At 47.9% G+C, this 20,731-nt stretch overlaps 1 protein-coding gene across 1 annotated transcript in view; it reads right to left on the bottom strand.

Annotated features, from left to right (window-relative positions):
* The window catches only part of DYNC2I1 (dynein 2 intermediate chain 1), a 159,107-nt gene that overhangs the window by 85,300 nt on the left and 53,076 nt on the right, over window positions 1-20,731 (bottom strand). Inside the window, exons 5-6 of the mRNA XM_075316753.1 lie at window positions 19,928-20,245; window positions 14,305-14,373 (exon numbers count right to left, since the gene is read on the bottom strand). Of these exons, the coding sequence (XP_075172868.1) occupies window positions 14,305-14,373; window positions 19,928-20,245 (387 nt within the window). The remainder of the gene's footprint in view (window positions 1-14,304; window positions 14,374-19,927; window positions 20,246-20,731) is intronic.

The raw sequence follows: 20,731 nt of genomic DNA, 5'->3' as shown, positions 1-20,731 counted from the left end.
GGGGGATTTCAATATCGCTCTAAACCCAGCTCAGGACACATCATCAGGTGTTTCTGTACACCCTTTGTCAGCTCTCCGCAGGCTGCGGTGCATGGTACATGATCAGCAGCTTGTGGACACATGGAGACTATTGCACCCGTCTGATAGGGACTACTCTTTCTATTCAAATGCACATGGAGTGTACTCCAGATTGGATTACTTTTTTGTAAAACAAAAAGACCTTGATAGGATCTCAAAAGCCCAGATAGATAGCATAACTTTTATCTGACCATGCACTTTGCACGGTGTCTCTTTTGCTGCAGTCTCCGATTACACAGCAGTGGGAGTGGAAGCTGAACACTTCCCTGTTGGAGGACCCTGAAAGCCTGCAGACAGTACAGAATTCTTTGATAGAATACTTTACGATGAACGCGAGTGGGGATACTTCACCAACGACGGTTTGGGAGGCCCACAAGTGTGTCATTAGGGGGGTGCTCATACAGTAAGGGGCAAGAACAAAGAGGGAACGGGAATTGGAGGTCAACAGGTTGCTATCACAGCTGAGAGATTTGGAGACGCAACATAAGCAGATGCCCTCGGCGGAAGTGGGGGGGATCCCTATTCAAAGTTCAGGACGAACTGCGGAAATTACTGAACAGCAAGGCAAAGGGGGTCCTTAATAGATGCCGTAGACACTTTTATGAATACGGGATCAAGTGTAGCAAGATATTAGCGAGAGCACTCAGACAGCAACAGGCGACAACCTTTATATCAAAAATATCCCCCACACATCCCCGGGGTTCTATACTACACTCTTCGGTAGAGATTGCTGAGATGTTTCAAAAATTCTATGCGTCCTTATATAATTTAGGGACAAATGATCCCTCAATGACGAAACCATCTCTTAAAAGTAAAACTTTAGAGTACATCAGAGAAGCAAAAATGCCGAGGTTGGAGGACTCTGAGATAGCCGAGTTGGAAATTCCAATTTCAAATCAAGAACTGGTGGACGCAATTATGTCGTCCAAATCGGGAAAGGCGCCAGGGCCAGATAGCCTCCCCCTTGTATACTATAAAAAAAACTTAAGGAGATAATATCCCCACACCTCTTGTCAGCATTTAATTCTAGGGCTTCAGAGGGCTCAACTCCCAATGCAGACTCGTTGAGAGCACATATCACGGTATTACCAAAGACAGGGAAAGATCCATCTCAATGTGCTAGTTTTTCGCCCAATATCCTTGCTGAATGTGGACACAAAACTATTTGCTAAAATCCTAGCAAACAGGCTGGAACCTCTACTTTTTCGAATAATCCACCCAGACCAGGCGGGATTTATGGCGGGCCGTGAGGCACGGGATAACACAATTAAGGCCATTAATTTGATACATAAAGCTAAAATTGGGGGTCTACCTTCCATGTTGCTGTCAACCGATGCCGAAAAGGCTTTCGACAGAATGGATTGGACCTTCATGGAAGCCACGCTCGGGTGTCTGGGGTTGGGACACGGAATGATGGGTTGGATCATGTCTTTATACTCGGTACCATCGGCGAGAGTCCGGGTGAATGGGATTCTGTCGGACCCATTTAAAATTTCTAACGGCGCCCGTCAAGGGTGTCCGTTGTCTCCTCTAATCTTCATCTTGACGCTAGAGCCCTTCCTCAGACACGTACGAGCCAACTCAGATATTGCAGGTGTTGGGGTGCGCCATGTCATGCATAAAGTAGCTGCATACGCGGACGACCTTCTGTTCTTCGTTTCAGCTCCCAGGATATCGCTCCCCAACTTAATGAGGGAGTTTCAGAGATATTCCAGCTTATCAAATTTTGAGATAAATTTCACAAAATCTGAGGCTCTTAACATAAATCTTTTGTCCAAAGAAGTGGAAGAGCTGAAAGCATCGTTTAGCTTCCGATGGGCAACCCAATCTCTAAGCTACCTGGGGATACGGCTGACCAGTGATATGGGTCTACTTTACTCCCAGAATTTCCCGTCTCTGTTGTCTTCTATCAGGAAAGATTGTGACAGATGGGGGAAAGCATTATTTTCTTGGTTTGGCAGAAGCCAGATATATAAAATGAATGTCCTACCCAGAATTCTATACATGTTGCAGGCGCTTCCACTTTAAATATCTTCAGGATTCTTCAAATCTCTGGAATCAATTCAGTCCATGTTCGTTTGGGCAGGTAAATCGGCACGCATAAAAAGAGCTATCTTGCACAGGACCAAATGTAGTGGGGGGATTGGGTTGGCAGACATGAGAAGATATCACTTAGCGGGTCATCTTACTAGAATGATTGATTGGTGCAGGAACGGGTCTCAGAAGGCGTGGATACAAATAGAGCAGTCTTTTTCCTTAATACCCCTTAAGAAATTGCCGTGGGTGCTCTTGGAGGTCCCTGCAAGATTGAAAGCACATCCAACTATCGGCCCAACCGTGACATACTGCGATACTGAGAGGGTGCAGTCGGAAATTATACCTATGCAATCTAGCCCGACGCCGATCCTGAGCCATCCGGCTTTCGAACCAGGTAAAGTGGATCCAGTTTTTCAATTATGGGTTCGGGGCGGGGTGGATCAGGTGGAGGACTTTGGAATCCGGGATACCTGGCAGTCTGTAGAGGGATTGGCAGCTAGACAGAATCCCATCCCACTTGGCCAATTGAGATGCTTGCAATTGGCGCATTTTTTTAGTAGTCTCCCAGCCGGGTCCCACTTTCAGCGACCTAAGACACAGTTTGAACAAATCTGTATGGGATCAGGCACAATACGACATTCGCTTTCGGCAGTATATTCGTTTTTGTCTTCGCCCTCAGACCAACAACTTCCCTCTTGCTTCACAGTGGGAACGGGATTTGGGAATTCAGCTGACACCAACACAGTGGGAACGGGTCTTTAGACTGGCACACACATCCTCCATCAGCTCCAGGTTTCAGGAGGCTAGCTATAAACTGTTATCCAGATGGTACAGAGTACCTTCTAGGTTACATGCTATGTTCCCAACGGTGGACCCCACATGCTAGAGGTGTGGTATAGCAGAGGGCAACATTCTACATGCGTTCTGGGGGTGCCAGGCGATCCAGCCCTTCTGGAAGGGAGTGTCAGACATCATTTGCCGGGTTACTGTCAAGGATGAGGAGTTGGGACCTGCTGCTGCCCTGTTGCATCACTGTGGGATTACTGAAAAAATCTACAAGAACTCTTTGAGGAAATTCCTCATTATGGCAGCGAGAGTATGCATTCCAGAAAGATGGAGGAGCACGACACCTCCCACGTTGGTTCAACGGATCAATAAGGTCAATGACCTCATGTATATGGAGGATCTAACCTCATCGCTGCATGATTCAGATGAGAAATTCTGGGCCACGTGGCGGGAGTGGTTGGACTTCCAGCATTCTGAGGACTATGGTGCTCTGGTGGGGGGGCGACGGGGGTGCCGAGGGAACCGCAGAACGCAATACATAGTCAAGCTGCAATGCATTTGTTTTAGGAAATAAATTCTATAAATGAAGACTCTGGAAGAATTAGAAAAGTCCCTTGTTATACAAGGAAGAAAAGTAAAACCCCAAAGTGAAGGAGCAGCAGCCATAGTAAACCGCATCCAGCAGCATGCTCAACAAAGCAAAGCCACAGCCCCCACTAGCAATGGAAAAAGCCTAAAAAGGAAAAGACGCAGCATCTGTCTGTCCATCTTCATATGATAAAACAAATATTACATGGTGTTGTTGTAGTAAATATTTATATACAGCACGTGAGTTATTTCTGTGCAGAATGTAGGAATGCCTGATTATGGCAATACGTGAGCCCGCACAACTATTTTCTGAAGAAAATAAAGCAAACTGAAGTTTTGATTTATTTTTTTTTGCATTTGCTTTTGATCAACCATGTTCACATACAGTTAAATAATGCAACTGGTCTTCATATAATACACTTAGAGAAGCTGAATGTGAATATGAACAGACTTTAATAGGTCGGGTCATGTTGACCTAAACATTACAAGTGCATATCCCATACCAACTGAACAGCAGGGTTAATGGGTGCTGCAGTACTGAAAGCAGATCTGGCAGTTCAGACTTTAGATGTCAACCAAGAAGGGGACAGTGTTCTCTGGAGTGCCTAGGATAACTCAGGGTGCTGGACCTAGCAGGACTTCACAGCTAGTCAAAGTGACGCCACCATTTGCATCTGGAGATCCCTGTGTGTATAACAGACATTGAGATAGTGCACTGGCCAGCAACTACTATCTCAGATCGATCAAGATATAGGTAGGCAGGAAAGGGTTATGCCGCGCGATCACCCAGAAGTCAATGTTGATTAATTAATCTCTTTATTTCTTTGCACAGGTCAACACAATTCAGAGATCTGGTTTTCTTCATCTGGACATCAAAGAAGAAATCCACCATCTGTACAGTACAATTGTCCTGATGAAGGAGACCAGATCTCTGAAACGCGTTGACCTGTGAAAAGAAATAAAGAGATTAATTAATCAATATTGACTTCCCAGTGATAGTGCACAATAACCCCTTCCTGCCTACCTATATCTTCATTGTTCGTCACTGGGGGCTGCAGCTCTTCACCTCAATACTACAAAGTTATAGGAGTTGTGACTGTCACAACCCCTCTAGGTGAGTGTGAATTGTTACACGTACCTGTTGTCATACCTGGTAGGACCCTATTTGCGCTTTCCTCCACAGCCTATTCCCTATCTCAGATCAGGAAGAATTTAATACGAATATATTATATATATATATATATATATATATATATATATATACACACACACACACACATATACACACACACACACACATATACACACATACCGTATTTTTCGCTTTATAAAGACACATTTTAGTTCCCTCAAATTTTGGGGGAAAGTAGGGGGTACGTCTTATAATCCGAATATACGGATTATATACTGCAGGGTCCAGGGGAGGTGGGGGCAGCTCTGGAGCAGTGCTGGAGGCTGAGGCAGGCTGGTAGAGGTTGGTGAAGGCTGCAGCGGGAGATCTCCTGCTCCCGCTTATATATATGCACTTCCGCTGTCCATCACCGTAGTGCTGAAACCGCACCGTGGTGACGGGCTGGGGGAGCTGCGCATATTATATGTGCCTGTGCTCCCCTTTGATGGCACACGTCCCCCTGTGTTAGATATGGCCCCCATGCTGCTGTCCATAGTAAAATGAAAAACTCTTTACTTACCTCCTCCAGCATGTCTCCCCGGTGTCTCCCTCCTGCCGCTGTGATCATGCACGCAGAGATGTCACTCTGCTGTACCGATCACATGACCGGCACCGAGAACCAGGAAGTGCAGTAGCTCAGCAGCACGGAGGGAGACACGAGGGAGGACAGCACTGGAGAAGTTAAGGAAAGTTTATTTTACTATAAGCAGCAGCATGGGGGCCATATCAAACACAGGGTGATGTGTGCCATCCACAGGGGGCCATGGGCAGCAATAGGGGCCGTGTGCCATCCACAGGGGACGTGTGCCAGCCATAGGGGACGTGTGCCAGCCATAGGGGGCTATATTCAATATAAGGGGGCCATATCCAGATTAAGGGGGCTAATTTTAGGATGGGGCGGCTATGAGGGACATATACCCTATATGATTTGTTAGACGGACACTGGCATTATAAGATGGACCCCATTTATTTAAAAAAAAATAAAAATGTCTCTTTTCCTTCACCAAATTTGGGGGTGCGTCTTATAATCAGGTGCGTCTTATAAAGCGAAAAATACGCTACATACATTGTTGTTGGCTTAGGCTGCTTTCACACATCCGGTTTTTGCAGTGCGGCTCAATCCGGCTCAAAAACCCATGCAACGGATGCGGCGAAAAAAACGGATCCGTTGCATAAGTTTTTCCATGCGGCCCGTCCGTTTTTTGACGGATGCAGCTTGATACTGAGCATGCGCAGTGAAAAAAACGCATCCGGCGGCCATAGGCTTGCACTGTAAATCGCGCTGGATCCATCGCGATGCCTTTTTTTCGCCGCACAAAAAAACGTGCCAGGCAACGTTCCATCTGGTCGCCGCATGGGCTAAATATGCCGCATCCGTCAAAAAATGAACGCAACGCAAGGCCATGCGGCACAATACGGAGCTAATGCAAGTCTATGTGGAAAAAACGCAACTGGCGGCAAAAAAAAACTGTTGCGTTTTTTCTGCAAAGCGCCGTATTGTGCCGCTCAGCAAAAAATGGATGTGAGAAAGCAGCCTTACTGCACACAGAAAGCTGGAGTGATTTACATAAGTCAAAGGACAACTATGTTATGTCTAAACCCTTGGAAAAAAAAATGTTTCTGCCCACAGATAAACATGAGAGAGTTTCCCTCTTTTTGCTGTTTGCTACAGTTTTGATAAAATTACTGTTTTATCAGCAGGAGATTGTTACTGGAGGACTAGTAAACCTGATGCCAAGTAGTTTTTCATATTCATGAGTTCCATATAACCCCGCCTTCATCAATCATTAGCTGCTTTCTGCCTATGCACAGTGTGCACAAAAAACGGATTTTTGTGTACTCACCGTAAAATCGTTTTCTCTTAGCCATCATTGGGGGACACAGGACCATGGTGTGTTATGCTGCCTATCCATAGGAGGACACTAAGTAGATGCAAAAGCATAGCTCCTCCTCTGCAGTATACACCCCCTGGCCGGGCCAGGCAAGCTCAGTTTTAGTATACAAGCAGTAGGAGAAAAAAACAGTAAAAACTTACCTCAACAGAGGAACATGAGAAGAGAAAAAAAAAAAAAAAAAAAAGAGTCATAACCAAATAACGTACTGAGAGAACCAAGGCCCAACAGGGCAACAAGCTGGGTGCTGTGTCCCCCAATGATGGCTAAGAGAAAACGATTTTACGGTGAGTACACAAAAATCCGTCTTTCTCTGACGCCTCATTGGGGGACACAGGGCCATGGGACGTCCTAAAGCAGTCCATGGGTGGAAAACATAAAAGAAGACAACACAACCCAAGGACTAGGAACCAGTCCCAGACAGCCTGGAGCGCCTACTGAGAGATGTGCTCTACTGCCGTTTGCAGAATTTTCCTACCCAGATTTGCCTCAGTTGAAACCTGGGTATGGACTCTGTAATGCTTTGGAAACGTATGTAGGGTAGACCAGGTCGCAGCCTTACACACCTGTTCCACTGAAGCCTGATGCCGAATGCCCCACGAAGCTCCAACTGCTCGCGTGGAATGAGCCCGCAGCCCACTAGGAATGGGCTTGAGTTGCAAGCGGTAGACTTCCTGGATCGCAGAGCGAATCCAGCGAGCCAGCGTCGCCTTTGAAGCTGCCTGTCCCTTCTTAGGCCCCTCAGGAATGACAAACAAAGAGTCCGTTTTCCTAAAGGGGGCTGTCCTGGATATGTAATATCTGAGAGCTCTGATGAGGTCTAACGAATGCAGAGACTTTTCCACCCTATGAACCGGGTGTGGACAAAAAGAAGGCAGGACAATGTCCTCGTTCAAATGAAACGGGGTAAGAACCTTTGGAAGGAAATCCGGAAGGGGGCGCAGAACCACCTTGTCCTGGTGAAAGATCAGAAAAGGCTCGCGGCAAGAGAGTGCCGCCAGCTCCGAAACCCGTCTGATGGACGTAATTGCCACTAAGAATGTTACCTTCCAGGACAGAAGAGCAAGGGAGGATTCCTTGAGAGGTTCAAAGGGAGACCTCTGGAGACCGTCCAGAACGAGGTTGAGGTCCTATGGTTCCAGCGGCCGTTTGTACGGGGGAACTAGATGGGGAAACGCCCTGGAGGAAGGTCTTGACTTGCAGTTTTTGAGCCAGGCGGCATTGGTAGAAGATTGAGAGCGCTGAGACCTGCCCTTTAAGGGAACTGAGAGCCAACCCCGCTTGCAAGCCAGACTGTAGAATGTCGAGAGTTCTGGGGATGGCCAGAGGCATAGGCTGGAAGTTAGTTTCCCTGCACGATGAAAGGAAAATTTTCCACGTACGGTGGTAAATGCGGGATGAAGCAGGCTTTCGGGCGCTGATCATGGTGGCAATAACCGCGGGGGAGAATCCCGCTCTTGTTAATACCCAGGTCTCAATGGCCATGCCGTCAGCTTCAGGGCTCTGGAGTTCTGATGGGAAATGGGCCCTTGGGTCAGTAAGTCTGGAAGGCGCCACGGTGCGTCTGTGAGCATTTGTACTAATTCGGCGTACTAGGCGTGCCTGGGCCAGTCCGGTGCTATCAGTATCACCGGGACTCCCTCTGCCTTGATCTTCCTGATTACCCGCGGCAGCAGGGGTAGAGGTGGAAATATGTAAGGCAGGCGGAAGTGGTGCCAGGAGCAGACTAGAGCATCCGCGCCGATGGACTGCGGGTCGCGTGACCTGGCTATGAACGCGGGTACCTTTGCATTCAACCTTGAGGCCATTAGGTCCATGTCTGGTGTGCCCCAGTGAGTGCAGATGTGTAGAACACATCTGGGTTGAGAGACCATTCTCCGGCAGCCAAGCCTTGGCGACTCAGAAAGTCTGCTGCCCAGTTCTCTACCCCCGGTATGTGTACCGCTGATATCACTGATCCCGTCGATTCGGCCCAGCTGAGGATCTTGTGGGCCTCGAGATAAGCCACTTTGCTGCGGTTGCCCCCCTGCCGATTGATATAGACTACAGCTGTCGCATTGTCAGATTGGACTCGAATCTGACGACCCGCTAGCAGAGGGAAGAACGTCTGAGCTCGAGGAAGATCGCACAGAGTTCCAGGATGTTGATGGGAAGGAAAGACTCCTGGGGCGTCCGACGTCCTTGAGCAGTGTGGTGCCGGTACACTGCTCCTCAGCCTAGGAGGTTGGCGTCCGTGGTCAGGACCAGCCAGTTCACTGGGAGAAAAGATCTCCCCTTCGATAGAGATGAGGACCGAAGCCACCAGCGGAGTGCGTACCTGACTGAAGGCGTCAGATGAAGATGTCTGTCCAGGGAGAAGGGGCTCTTGTCCCAGGCCGCTAGAAGGGCTAGCTGCAGTGGGCGGAGGTGCAGTTGAGCAAAGGGTACTGCTTCCATAGCCGCCACCATCCTGCCGAGCACTTTCATGCTGAATCGAATAGAGCGAGACGGAGGACGTAGAAGGCAGCGTACCGCTCGTTGAAGAGCGAACGCCTTGTCCTGAGGGAGAAGGATCAAGCCCCGACGGGTGTCCAGGGCCATGCCCAGGAAGGTGATGGATCGTGATGGGATCGGGGATGATTTGTCCAGATTCACTAGCCACCCTAAGCGGGATAGGGTGTCCACAGTGATCTGTATGCTGGTTGAGCAGTAGCGGAAGGAGGGGGCCTTGATGAGGAGGTCGTCCAAGTAAGGGAGAACGACTACTCCCCTGGCGTGAAAGACGCTCATGGCGGCCGCCATGACTTTGGTGAAGACCCTTGGTGCGGTGGCAAGGCTGAAGGGTAGAGCTACAAATTAAAAGTGGGAGTCCTGAATTGCGAAGCGGAGGAACTTTTGGTGATCTAGGGCGATGGGTATGTGCAGGTACGCGTCCTTGATGTCTATGGAGGCGAGGAATTCCCCTTCGACCATGGATGCAATAATGGACCTTAGGGACTCCATTCTGAATCTCCGTACGTGCACATGTTTGTTTATGTGTTTGAGATCCAGGATGGGTCGAGCTGACCTATCCTTTTTGGGGACCACAAAGAGGTTGGAATAAAACCCCCCGAGCTTCTCGTCGTCTGGGACAGGTATTATCACTCCTGCCGTTTGGAGCGAGTGGATTGCTGAGAAAAAAAAACTTTGCGTCGTTTTCGAGTCTTTGGGGGGTTTGAGAGAAAGAACCGACTCGGGGGTCGGGTCCGAAATTCTATGTGGTAATCGGAAGACACAAGGTCTCGCACCCATTTGTCATCTGAGGCGGCAGCCCAGATGTGTTGAAAGAGCCACAGTCGACCTCCTACAATGAGTCTGTCTTCCGGGGCGCCGAAGGAGTCATGAGGGGGGAAAACGTCGTGGCCGAGTCTCCCTAGTCCTGGACTATTTTGGTCTAGGCTGCCATGACGAAGTGGGTTTCGGGGAGAGCTGAGAAGGTCGGTCCCTACGTAGTCCGCGGCTGGTGGCGGGGACAGCACGGGATGTCGACCAACCAAATGAGTTCCGAAAGGAGCGGAATGAGGACTGTGGACGTCTGGTGAAGGACGTCCTGGACTTCAGCTGGGGGACGTTCGCCAAACAATCGGTCTGGAAAAAGAGGGGAAGGCCCATGAGAGACTTCTTGGAGGCAGAGTCCGCTCGCCATTGTCGGAGCCAGAGAGCTCTACGGATGGCTATGGTATTTGAGGCGGCAAACGCTGCGCAGGTAGCAGCGTCCATGGAGGCCTGGATGAGGTACTCCGCCGCAGCGGCAATTTGAGCTGTTACCTCTGTGAAGGTATGAGTGAACTGGGATTCCTCAAGCGAAGTGTTAAGGGAGTCTGCCCAGACCGAGATCGCCTTTGCAACCCACACAGAGGCAAAGGAGGGTGAGAGGGAGGAACCCGCAGCCTCAAAAGCAGAGCGGGCGAGGTGCTCCACCTGTCTGTCTGTCGGGTCCTTGATGGAAGAACCATCGGGTAAAGACAGGAGCGTCTTTGTGGTAAGGCGGGAGACCGCGGGGGGGGGGGGGGGGGGGGTCGACCGAGGGCGGATCGGCCCAGCCCTTAGGGGCAGGTGAGGCAAAAGGGTACCGGGACTCCATGAGTTTTCGGTTACCGATGTGCCTGTCAGGCTTCTCCCTTTGCTTTGTGAGGATATCCTGAAACTCTGGGTGATCAGCGAAAAACCTTTTGGGGTTTCCTTGCCCTCTTAAAGGAGACCGCATGGTCAGTGGTAGTGGATGGGGGATCCTCCACATGCAGAGTTTGGTTAATTGCTGCTATAAGGGAGTCTATTGCAGTTTGATCATCTGGGGGTGATGAAACCAAGGAATCCTCCTGGTACAAACAGCATTCTCCCTCCTCCAGCTCTTCAGAAGCCGTGGAGCGTGTGGGAGAGCCTGCCCTGTGTGCTCCTGAGGGAGAGCCCGCTGGAGACACCCTGCCGTGTGCTCTTTTCCTGATCCCTGCAACCGGTGAAGCGTGTGCCCGGATTACCTCAGAAGGATCCTCCATAGGGGTATCCTCAGGCTGCGTTCCGTCCAGGGACCCAGAAGGGTGTGGAGGACGACATTGCATAGCCAGAACCAGGTTCTGTGACAGTTTTTCCATGGATTGGGACAGAAACTGTGCCCATTCCGGTGGGCTGGGAGCCCTAGGCTCTGGGCTGCCGGTTGCGGCGGTGGTGGCAGGGGGGTCTTGGGGGGCTATAGGGGCACAGGACTCACAGAGAGAAGAAGTGTGTTTACGTGGTAGCTCAGCATGGCAGGCAGTGCAGGCTGAATAATAGAGTATGTGGGCTTTAGTACTCTCTTAGTGCCCTTGGAATTCTGCATGTTCCTAATAGGAGTATGCCAGGAGGGGGAGCAATGCTCAGCAGAGCTGCAAGTGAAGCAAGCACCTTACCCGAATCAGCCTATGGCCCTGTCCTCAGGAAGGATTAAGCTCTATGAAGATCTTTGCACACTTTCCTGGGGGGGGGCTTATCGCGCCCGCGGGGGGCGGGGCTTAGCGTTAAAAGAGCGGGAAGATGAGTCAGTGTGGCCCCCCCTGCTGTGGGTAGTAAAAAAAAAAAAAACTGCGGGAAGGGAGCTTCTGAGTTTTCCTAACTCTCCCTACAGTCAGCACACAGCTTGTCAGCAGTAGTTATCAGCCAGCTTTTCTGCTAGAGCAAATAAACAGAGCAGATAATAAACAGCATGAGTCCCTGAGCCCTGGGCCCTCCCCCCTGCCACCGGGAAATTATCTGCAAGACTTTCTGCAAACAGCAGAACTTCCCCCTCCTCCAGCCAGCAAGCTAGAGAAAGTTAACACTGTGTGTGCAGGATCCTTGCACATAATAAATACTGTAAATGCCCTGGGAGCCTTCTCTGCAGCGTCTTTTCTCCTTTTGTCTGGGAAACCAGTCAGGGGGGATCTCACCTTAAAACACTGCTTTCCAGGCAGTGAAAATAGCAGAGTCAGCTTGCTGTGTCGGTGTCATATTCAACTCAGAGCCTGCAGTGAGGGGCTGAGGAATTGGGCTATAGGGCACAGGCCTCTACCCTGGGCTTTGGAAAATCGGTGTCTGTAGAACCAGTCGTCCAGCCCAGGATCCAGCGTCGTGGGAGGGGGTACATGTAGGCAACACTTCACGTTCCCGCCCGTTGATGGTAGTGGGAGATCGGTCCCAAAAGGAAACCGTCACCCTCAAAAAATAACAAACCTTGAAAGGAAGTGCCTCCTACAGACACTAAGCTAAAACTGAGCTTGCCTGGCCCAGCCAGGGGGTGTATACTGCAGAGGAGAAGCTATGCTTTTGCATCTACTTAGTGTCCTCCTATGATAGGCAGCATAACACCCCATGGTCCTGTGTCCCCCAATGAGGCATCAGAGAAACACTGCTATTGATAGAACTGGAAGATTGCAGCAGCTAAAAAGATTTTATCTGTGTCAATCTGTTATCGCGTTGAGCTGATTTTATTGCCATGACAGCAAGGGATCTACTGAAAGCCCCCGTGTCCTTCATGACAATGCTCTTATGAAAGCCAGCCTAAAAAAATGGAGACAGGAGCTAAATTTTATTCTTATTTATTTTTTACAAGTTTCCCAAAAAATTCTCACCACTTAAAAAAAAATTGTCTGCACGTTTGACATGACCATAATCACATTGACTTGCAGAATCATGCTACCAGGTAATTTTTTTAATCTGCAAAAACACTAGTGCATGCCCTCATTATCTCCCGCTTGGACTACTGTAACCTCCTGCACTGTGGACTCTCTTCTAACACTCTTACTCCCCTCTAATCTATCCTAAACTCTGCGGCCCGACTAATCCACCTGTCTTCCCGCTATTCCCTGGCCTCTCCTCTCTGCCAATCCCTTCACTGACTTCCCATTGCCCAAAGACTCAGTTTCAAAACACTAACCATGACCTACAAAGCCATCCGCCTCCTGTCTCCTCCATACATCTGTGACCTAGTCTCCTGGTACCTACCTACATGCAAACTCCGATCCTCACAAGATCTCCTCTACTCCCCTCCTAGCTCCTCTTCCCACAATGGCATACAAGATTTCTCTCGTGCCTCCCCCAATCTCTGGAATGCTCTACCCCAACACATCAGACTCTAGTCTACCGTGGAAGGCTTCAAAAGGAAACTGAAGACCCATCTCTTCTGACAAGCCAAAAACCTGCCGTAACCCTCAGTCCACCATAGCATTGCATGACACGCTCTACCCGCACCCCTTCCCTGTAGACTGTGAGCCTTCGTGGGCAGGGTCCTCTCCTCCTCTACCAGTCTGTGGGAGAGGGAGAAAAAGGAGAGGGAGAAAAAGGAGAGGGAGAAAAAGGGAGAGGGAGAAAAAGGGAGAGGGAGAAAAAGGGAGAGGGAGAAAAAGGGAGAGGGAGAAAAAAGGAGAGGGAGAAAAAAGGAGAGGGAGAAAAAAGGAGAGGGAGAAAAAAGGAGAGGGAGAAAAAAGGAGAGGGAGAAAAAAGGAGAGGGAGAAAAAAGGAGAGGGAGAAAAAAGGAGAGGGAGAAAAAAAGGAGAGGGACAAAAAAGGAGAGTGGGAGAAAAAGGAGAGGGAGAAAAAGGAGATTGTAAATAATAAAAATAAATATATGAGGATTTGTGGGGGGGGGGTATTTTTCGCTGTTCTGCTGCACCTGGAAACTGCTTTGCTCATGAATACTGCCAGTCACACAAAGGCTTCACCTTCTGCAGGTAAATGTTAAATGCATCCAGAACCTTCACACAATGCACGCCTCCTACTGATCTATCTGACATTACGAGGTGTCTGAATAGTCTGAGTGCAGCAAAAAGCTTTCCTCACAAATGTTCATTCTGCAGTATGCTAAAATGTGATCCAAACCCAGCGAGCACAGATAAAACAATGCAGAATGGGAGCAGAACTGTCACGGCTCGGTTTAGAATTCACTTTGAAGACCAATCAAAGAAAATATCAGTGGAGGCATAGTGCTTATCGAGCAAGCCTCCCCGCTACGTCGCAGAACCATGTCCGCCAGAGCAATTATTTCCAAAGAGCAGATACTTCTGCTTTCAAGAAGGTGAATGATAATTTGTCAGCCGGTCTCTGGCTCTAGCGGACTGACTTTATCCAGGAATCAGACTTTTTCCCAAAAACTTTAACTTCTTTTTGCTATCATCTGCCTTTTTGGAGTGAAAAAGTTTACATGCTCATATTTTTAATGAGCAAGATTATGATTTTTCGCTAAAGCGACAGCATATCCTAAAGCCAGCAAAAGGTCACCGTTACCTTCTCATCATTGCTTTCCTGCTTGGCCAGCGACATCTTTGAACGACTTTTATCAGCTGAGATATTTTCCTATTAAAATGGAAACAAAACAAAAAATGTTACATCATTATCGGAAAAAAATAAAATCACCGCAAAAAAAATGGCTGCATCCCAGGGAAGGGAACAAAATAATGTAATCTCTGGCATGAAAACTTTTTACAGCCGCGATCAGAGCCAAACTAGAAGCGGTCATCTGCATCAGATTGTCAGCGTCTATGCGGATGATTAAATGCTCAACAAAATCAGACAACCTTTACAAGGCAAGTCACGACAGTTTGTTGCCTAAATTGTGCCCAAAAAGTGGCACAGGATGTTTAACAAAGTATGATGAAAAATGTGGGTGTAGTTTTAGTTAACTTTTATTTTTTAAATAAAAGGCTTAAAATCACAAACTTAACCCTTTCCCAATATCCATGTACTGCACATCAGTAGCAGATATAATCGATCGTGTTCAGTAGCTGAGCCTGCAACAAACCCGGCAGAGGATAGCTGTTTCACTATTTGAACAACCCCTTCTCATTCCCAATGTTTGTCCCAGTAAAAATAAATAAGCTTATACTCACCTCCGATGCGGCCGCGGTTCCAGCGATGCCTAAAGTTGCATTCCCGGGGACCAAGTGACATGGTTATCACACGCGAGTCCCGCGACCAATCAGCGCCAGCTTAACTTTTCCCCCGCCTTTAGGCCCTGTGCGCACACTGCGTTTTTACCCACGGTTTTACCCGCGGTTTTGCTGCAGAAATTTCTTGAGAAAGGTTTGTAACCTTTGTGCAGACATTTCCCAGCAAAACCTATGGGAAAAAAAAAATAGCTGTGCGCACACTGCGTTTTTTTCTCAAGAACATTCTTTCTGCAGAATTTTCTTGAGAAAATTTCTTGAGAAAATGTGCATGTCACTTCTTTTCCGCACGTACCTGCGGTATTTCACGCCATTCACTGTAATGTAATCGCGAAATACCGCGGGTATACCGCAGGTAGCAAATGATGTGCAGTATATCCTCGGTATAGCCACGGTTTACCTGCGGTAATGCTCATCGCTGCCTGCGTTTTGCAGGGAAGTGATGTAATTAGGACAGGAAGAGGAAGCGGAGCAGAGCATAAAGACACACATATCACAGACACAGACATATAGAATACACATACAAATCAAACATACACATTATATATATATATATATATATATATATATATATATATATATATATATATATATATATATATATATATATATATATATATATATATATATATATATATATATATAAAGAAAAAAAAAAGTGGGCTCCGCTGTATTTTTACCGTCCGGCCGAGGTAAACACACAGCGGCGGCCCTGTATTCACAGGCTGGGGAGGGCGAGGGCCAGGGTTAATGCCCCCTCCCTCCCGCAGCCGAGAATATCAGCCCGCAGCTGCCCCTGGACTGTCGCATCCATTATGCGGCAGTCCCGGAGTGTCCCCGGCTCTCCCAGATTGCCGTGATGCAGTGGCAATCAAGGTAATAACGAGTTAAATGGCAGCGCATCGCTGCTATTTAAGTCCAGGCTTAAACATGGCAGCGTCTATGAGACAGCTTTCATGATTAACCTGTAAGTAAAGTGAATAAACACACACCGAGAAATCCTTTATTTTAAATAAAAGACAAAAAAGCCCCCTCTTTCACCATTTTATTAATCCCCCAAACACACAGCTCCAGCGTAATCCACTAAGGTCCCACGACGCTTGCATTCAGCCGCGACTGACACTGTACTGAATGCAGCCTCGCAACGAGCCTACAGAGAGGTAATTACAGGTCATTTCTCACAGCTGGTAATGTGAACACACTACCGCTCGGGAGAAATGCAGCGTGTCGATTATTGATTGATCTGTCCTCTATCCCTCTATCTATTCTTCTGTCTGTCTGTCTGTCTGTCTGTCTGTCTACTATATATCTCAGAAGGAAATACCTTTTTTTCCCCCCCAATGTTCTTTATTGCATTGAATGAATTAAAACACATGTACCAACCCGCAGTAAAACTGCGACAATACTGCGGGTGCGTTATTACTGCGGCTTTTGCTGCGGGTGCGGTATTCTGCCACAGGGTGTGGATTTTTCTTAAAAAAAAATCCATTTTCTAGTGCGCACATAGCCTTAGATGTTTGAGCGGAATGTCATCCCAGCGCATACATCTTGATGGATGTCTATAGGCGGGGAGACAGATACCCGGAGCTGATTGGTCACGAGGCCCATGTGTCAAACAATGTTCCGTGGGCCCGCGAACACGACTTCAGACATTGATGGAACCGCGGCTGCAACGGAGGGGAGTATAGGCTTATTTATTTTTACATGGGCGAACAAGGGGAATGAGAAGGGGTTGTCAAAGTAGTGGCCAACCTCTTTAAGTACATATATCTTTGCCTGCTCATAGTGGGAGTAGATTTTATTTTTTTCTAGATGGTCCCAAATCACACAAACTTTCATAAAGATTCCTTTCCCCTTTAGGCAGAGATAGGCCAAACCCTCATGTATCTACCAACTATCCTTCCTAACCCCTAAGCCTCAGCTGAGCCCACATGTTTTCAATAGGGAGAGAGGAAGACGTTGTTACCAGATACATCTGATGGCAGCTTATCTTCTTCAGAAATGAATTAAATCAGCACCGATATCTGTCAGGGGAATGTGCAGAGGCCAATATACACACTAAGTGGTTGGACAGTCCCGAAAAAATTATGTGCATGGGATCTTTATTGTGCAATACTAACTTTCCACTCTTGGGAAAAAAAAAATGTGAGTCATTAGTGACGGTAAATTGACATACTAAGGCACTATAAATATCCTGGGTCAGAAAATAACACAACATAGCCGCCAATATGTTGCTCTACTACAATTTCTCAATCATTAAATCTGTCCCCAGATTTTTGCTACCTCATCTGAAAGCAGCATAATGTAGGCAAAGCGTACCTGATTCCAGTGATGTGTCACTTACTTTAATGGGTGCAGCGGTTGTGACACACTCAGACCTCTTAGATGTAGCAGGGCTCAGAAAGATAACCCCACCCACATCACAGCTATCTATATATATTGTATATAGACAGTAAGATACTCAGAGAAGGGGGCATAGTCTGGCCAGGTCCTGTGTGCACTGCAGTCTGGGCATTGATACTCTCCTTGTGATAAAACACTCATTGTGTGGAAACAACAGCACACAGGCTAATAAGAGGCACATCGCTGAATTCAGTGTTTTATCCCATAAATCATGCTGTCCTCAGATTACATAGCAATAACCTGCTGTTAAAGAGGACCAACCACCAGGATTTTGCAATATGAACTAATTGCAGTGCCATACTGGCACTAAGATGTTGAATCCAGGTTTACCCGTTAAAGAAAGATGGGATGCTTGGTTGCAGAAATATCTTTATTCAAAGTTGCAGAAATACGCTGCACTTTGATTGAAGGGTGCAATGGGGGCAGATCTTTGTGGGTCTGGTCCTCGCTGTAAAGTTCTCCTCCAGTGTTCTCTATGATGTGCCCCCTTTTCTTTATTTGAATATCACGCCATTGCTGTTGTTGGTGGTGCGTGCGCATTAACACAAAGTCTGCGCATGTGCGAACTGTGATCTAAGGCGCCATTTTATTGAAACACTACAGTGAAGACTATGATACTATGATACGTAGGGGCGCGTGCGCACATGTAAAAAAATCTGTGAACGTTCCAAAGCCTAATTCATGACAGTATACGACTGAGGACTTCTGGCATAGCGCACGGAGGAGCATGCCACTTGTCAGATGCTGCTGATTCATGAAGAGGTGTGCACTATTTTATGAATCAGCACTGTCGAACTCCATCACAACTCCTCATCTATACTGGTGTGAACAATGACGCTCCCCCATTTAGGACATGTGCATGTATGCAACTCAGCTCCATTCGATTGTTATTGTTCCATCAGATTCTTGCTTTCCAGCATTCATGAGATTTCTTAAAAATATCATTCCCTTTGGTGTCTAGGTACCGTATTTTTCAGACTATAAGACGCACTGGACCATAAGACGCACCCTAGTTTTAAAGGAGGAAAATAAAATTTTAAGCAAAAAATGTGGTCATGACACACTTATGAGGCGAGGATCAGGTGCTGACACTGTTATGGGAGTAATGTCCCCAAAGGCTCTACTAAAGGTACCCCATCCTGATAATGATACTCCTGCCTTGTATATGATCCCCATCCTTGTATATATGTCCCTCATCCTGGTATATATTCCCATCCTGCTATATACCGCCATCATGGTATAGCCCCCATCCTGCTACATAGCGCCATTCTGGTATATGCCCTTATCCTGCTATATACTGCCATCCTGCTATATACCCCCATCATGCCATATACCCCCATCCTGCTATATGCCCTCATCCTGCTATATACCCCCATCCTGCAATATACTGCCATCATGGAATATGCCCCCATCCTGCTATAAACCCCCATGCATCCTACTATGTACCCCCATCCATCCTGCTATATACCCCCATCCATCCTGCTATATGACCCGCTACATGTGGCGCACAAAAAAATAAACATTCATACTCACCTTTTCTCGCTCCATGCAGCATCGCTCCTCCTGCTGTCAGTGCCGGCAGCAGCGCTGCTGGAGTGTGGAGCCATCACCGTTGTCTGCAGCATCGCTCCTCCTCCTGTCAGTGTTGGCAGCAGTGCCGCTGGAGTGTTGAGCCGTCCTCGTTCCCCTGCAGCATCGCGATCTCCTCCTCTCTGCCTGTCAGCTGACCTATGTGGAGACTAGCAGTGCGCACAGTGATAACGTCATCGCTGTGCTCACCGCTTCTACACAGATCAGCAGGCCGGCAGACAGGAGGAGATTGCGATGCTGCAGGAGAACGGTGACGGGTGAGTATACTTATTCACTGCCACCCGCGCTGATGATTATGTGCGGGGAGCAGTGAATACAGCCGCACATGATCACTCCAGGCTGTAGTTGCCAGGAGTGATCATGCGGGCCGACTCTTTACTATGCGCGCACCCCCCGCCCATCATCCCTCCCACCTGTCAGTGCCGGCTTCAGCGCTGAGGGATGATGGGCATGCATATCAAATGAGTGGGCCCATGTGGTCACGGCAGGCTGCTACAGCCTGCTCATGCCACCGATGACCCGCTCCACCTCAGCACCCTCATTCCCCGCAGTGACATTCAGACTATAAGACGCACCCCCCCACTTTCCCCCAATATTTGGGGGGAAAAAAGTGCATCTTATAGTCCGAAAAATACGGTAATACACTGTAGCCTTCCCGCCTACAAATCTGGGTGGAAAATCCCTAGAGTGTGTACATACCGGGTTTGTCCCACTGAATTGAAAACTTGTAGCAGTTGCTCCTAGGTACAGATTGTGCCTAAATTGGTTGTCACACAACTTTTCCTAAAAAACACGGTGCCTAAAAAAGCCTGCCTAAAATGAACACATAGTATAAAGGGCAGATCATCTGAGGATTTTTGATTTCAAAGGAATATGTTATATAATTCAAGAGGGTTGGTATCTTGTCATCCCCGATCATAATAACATCTGCATACTGTCAGTGGAAACAGTGAATGTGTTACATCATCTACCTGAGAATCCGTTTTCGTTCTCTCATGGGCACGCGTTCTGCGGTCTTTTTTATCTCTGAGTCTTTGTTCTTTGTCTCCATGTACGTAGCCCTTAGTAGAATCTTTTTCTTTAGCTCTCTCTGAATATTTGTCAGGCTCCTCGGGGGACCTCTGGTCTGAAGGTGTGACCCTCTCTGGTCTCCTGTGATGTTTCCGCTCTTTGTCTGAGGTCTCCCTATGTTTTCTGTCACTCCTTCTCCTTTCCCGGTCTGCGTCATGGCTAACAAACACCTCGCTTTCTTTGCGGTGTCTTTGCTTTCGATCCTCGTGTTCTTCACTCTTGAATATGACAATGAATATATGATTACACATTTATTAAATAAGTCACTAATCTCACTCAAAATCTCATTATAAAAAATAAATATGCGATTCGACGAGGGCAGGCACAATGGGTTCAGCATGGCCGTCGACGTCAACTCATTCTGCCTGCCCTCGTCGGATCACAGACGTTATTTAGTTTGAGGCCTGGCAAGTAGTAGCGTGGGAGACTGGCAGGAAATCCCCAATTCCATTGACTCAGTTGACGGCCATGCTGAACTCATTGTGCCTGCCCTCGTCGGATCACAGACGTTATTTAGTTTGAGGCCTGGCAAGTAGCAGCGTGGGAGACAGGCGGGGAATCCCCGGTTCCATTGACTCAGTCAACGGCCATGCTGAACTCATCGTGCCTGCCCTCGTCGGATCGTAAAAAAATAAATATCCAAGTGATCCAGGAGTCTGACTGTGGAACGCTGCACCGCATGGGTAGTGATAGAAGATACTGTA

Source organism: Anomaloglossus baeobatrachus, chromosome 6, assembly GCF_048569485.1.
Source record: "Anomaloglossus baeobatrachus isolate aAnoBae1 chromosome 6, aAnoBae1.hap1, whole genome shotgun sequence".
NCBI classification, from domain to species: domain Eukaryota; kingdom Metazoa; phylum Chordata; class Amphibia; order Anura; family Aromobatidae; genus Anomaloglossus; species Anomaloglossus baeobatrachus.
This window is presented reverse-complemented; position numbering and strand designations above follow the sequence as displayed.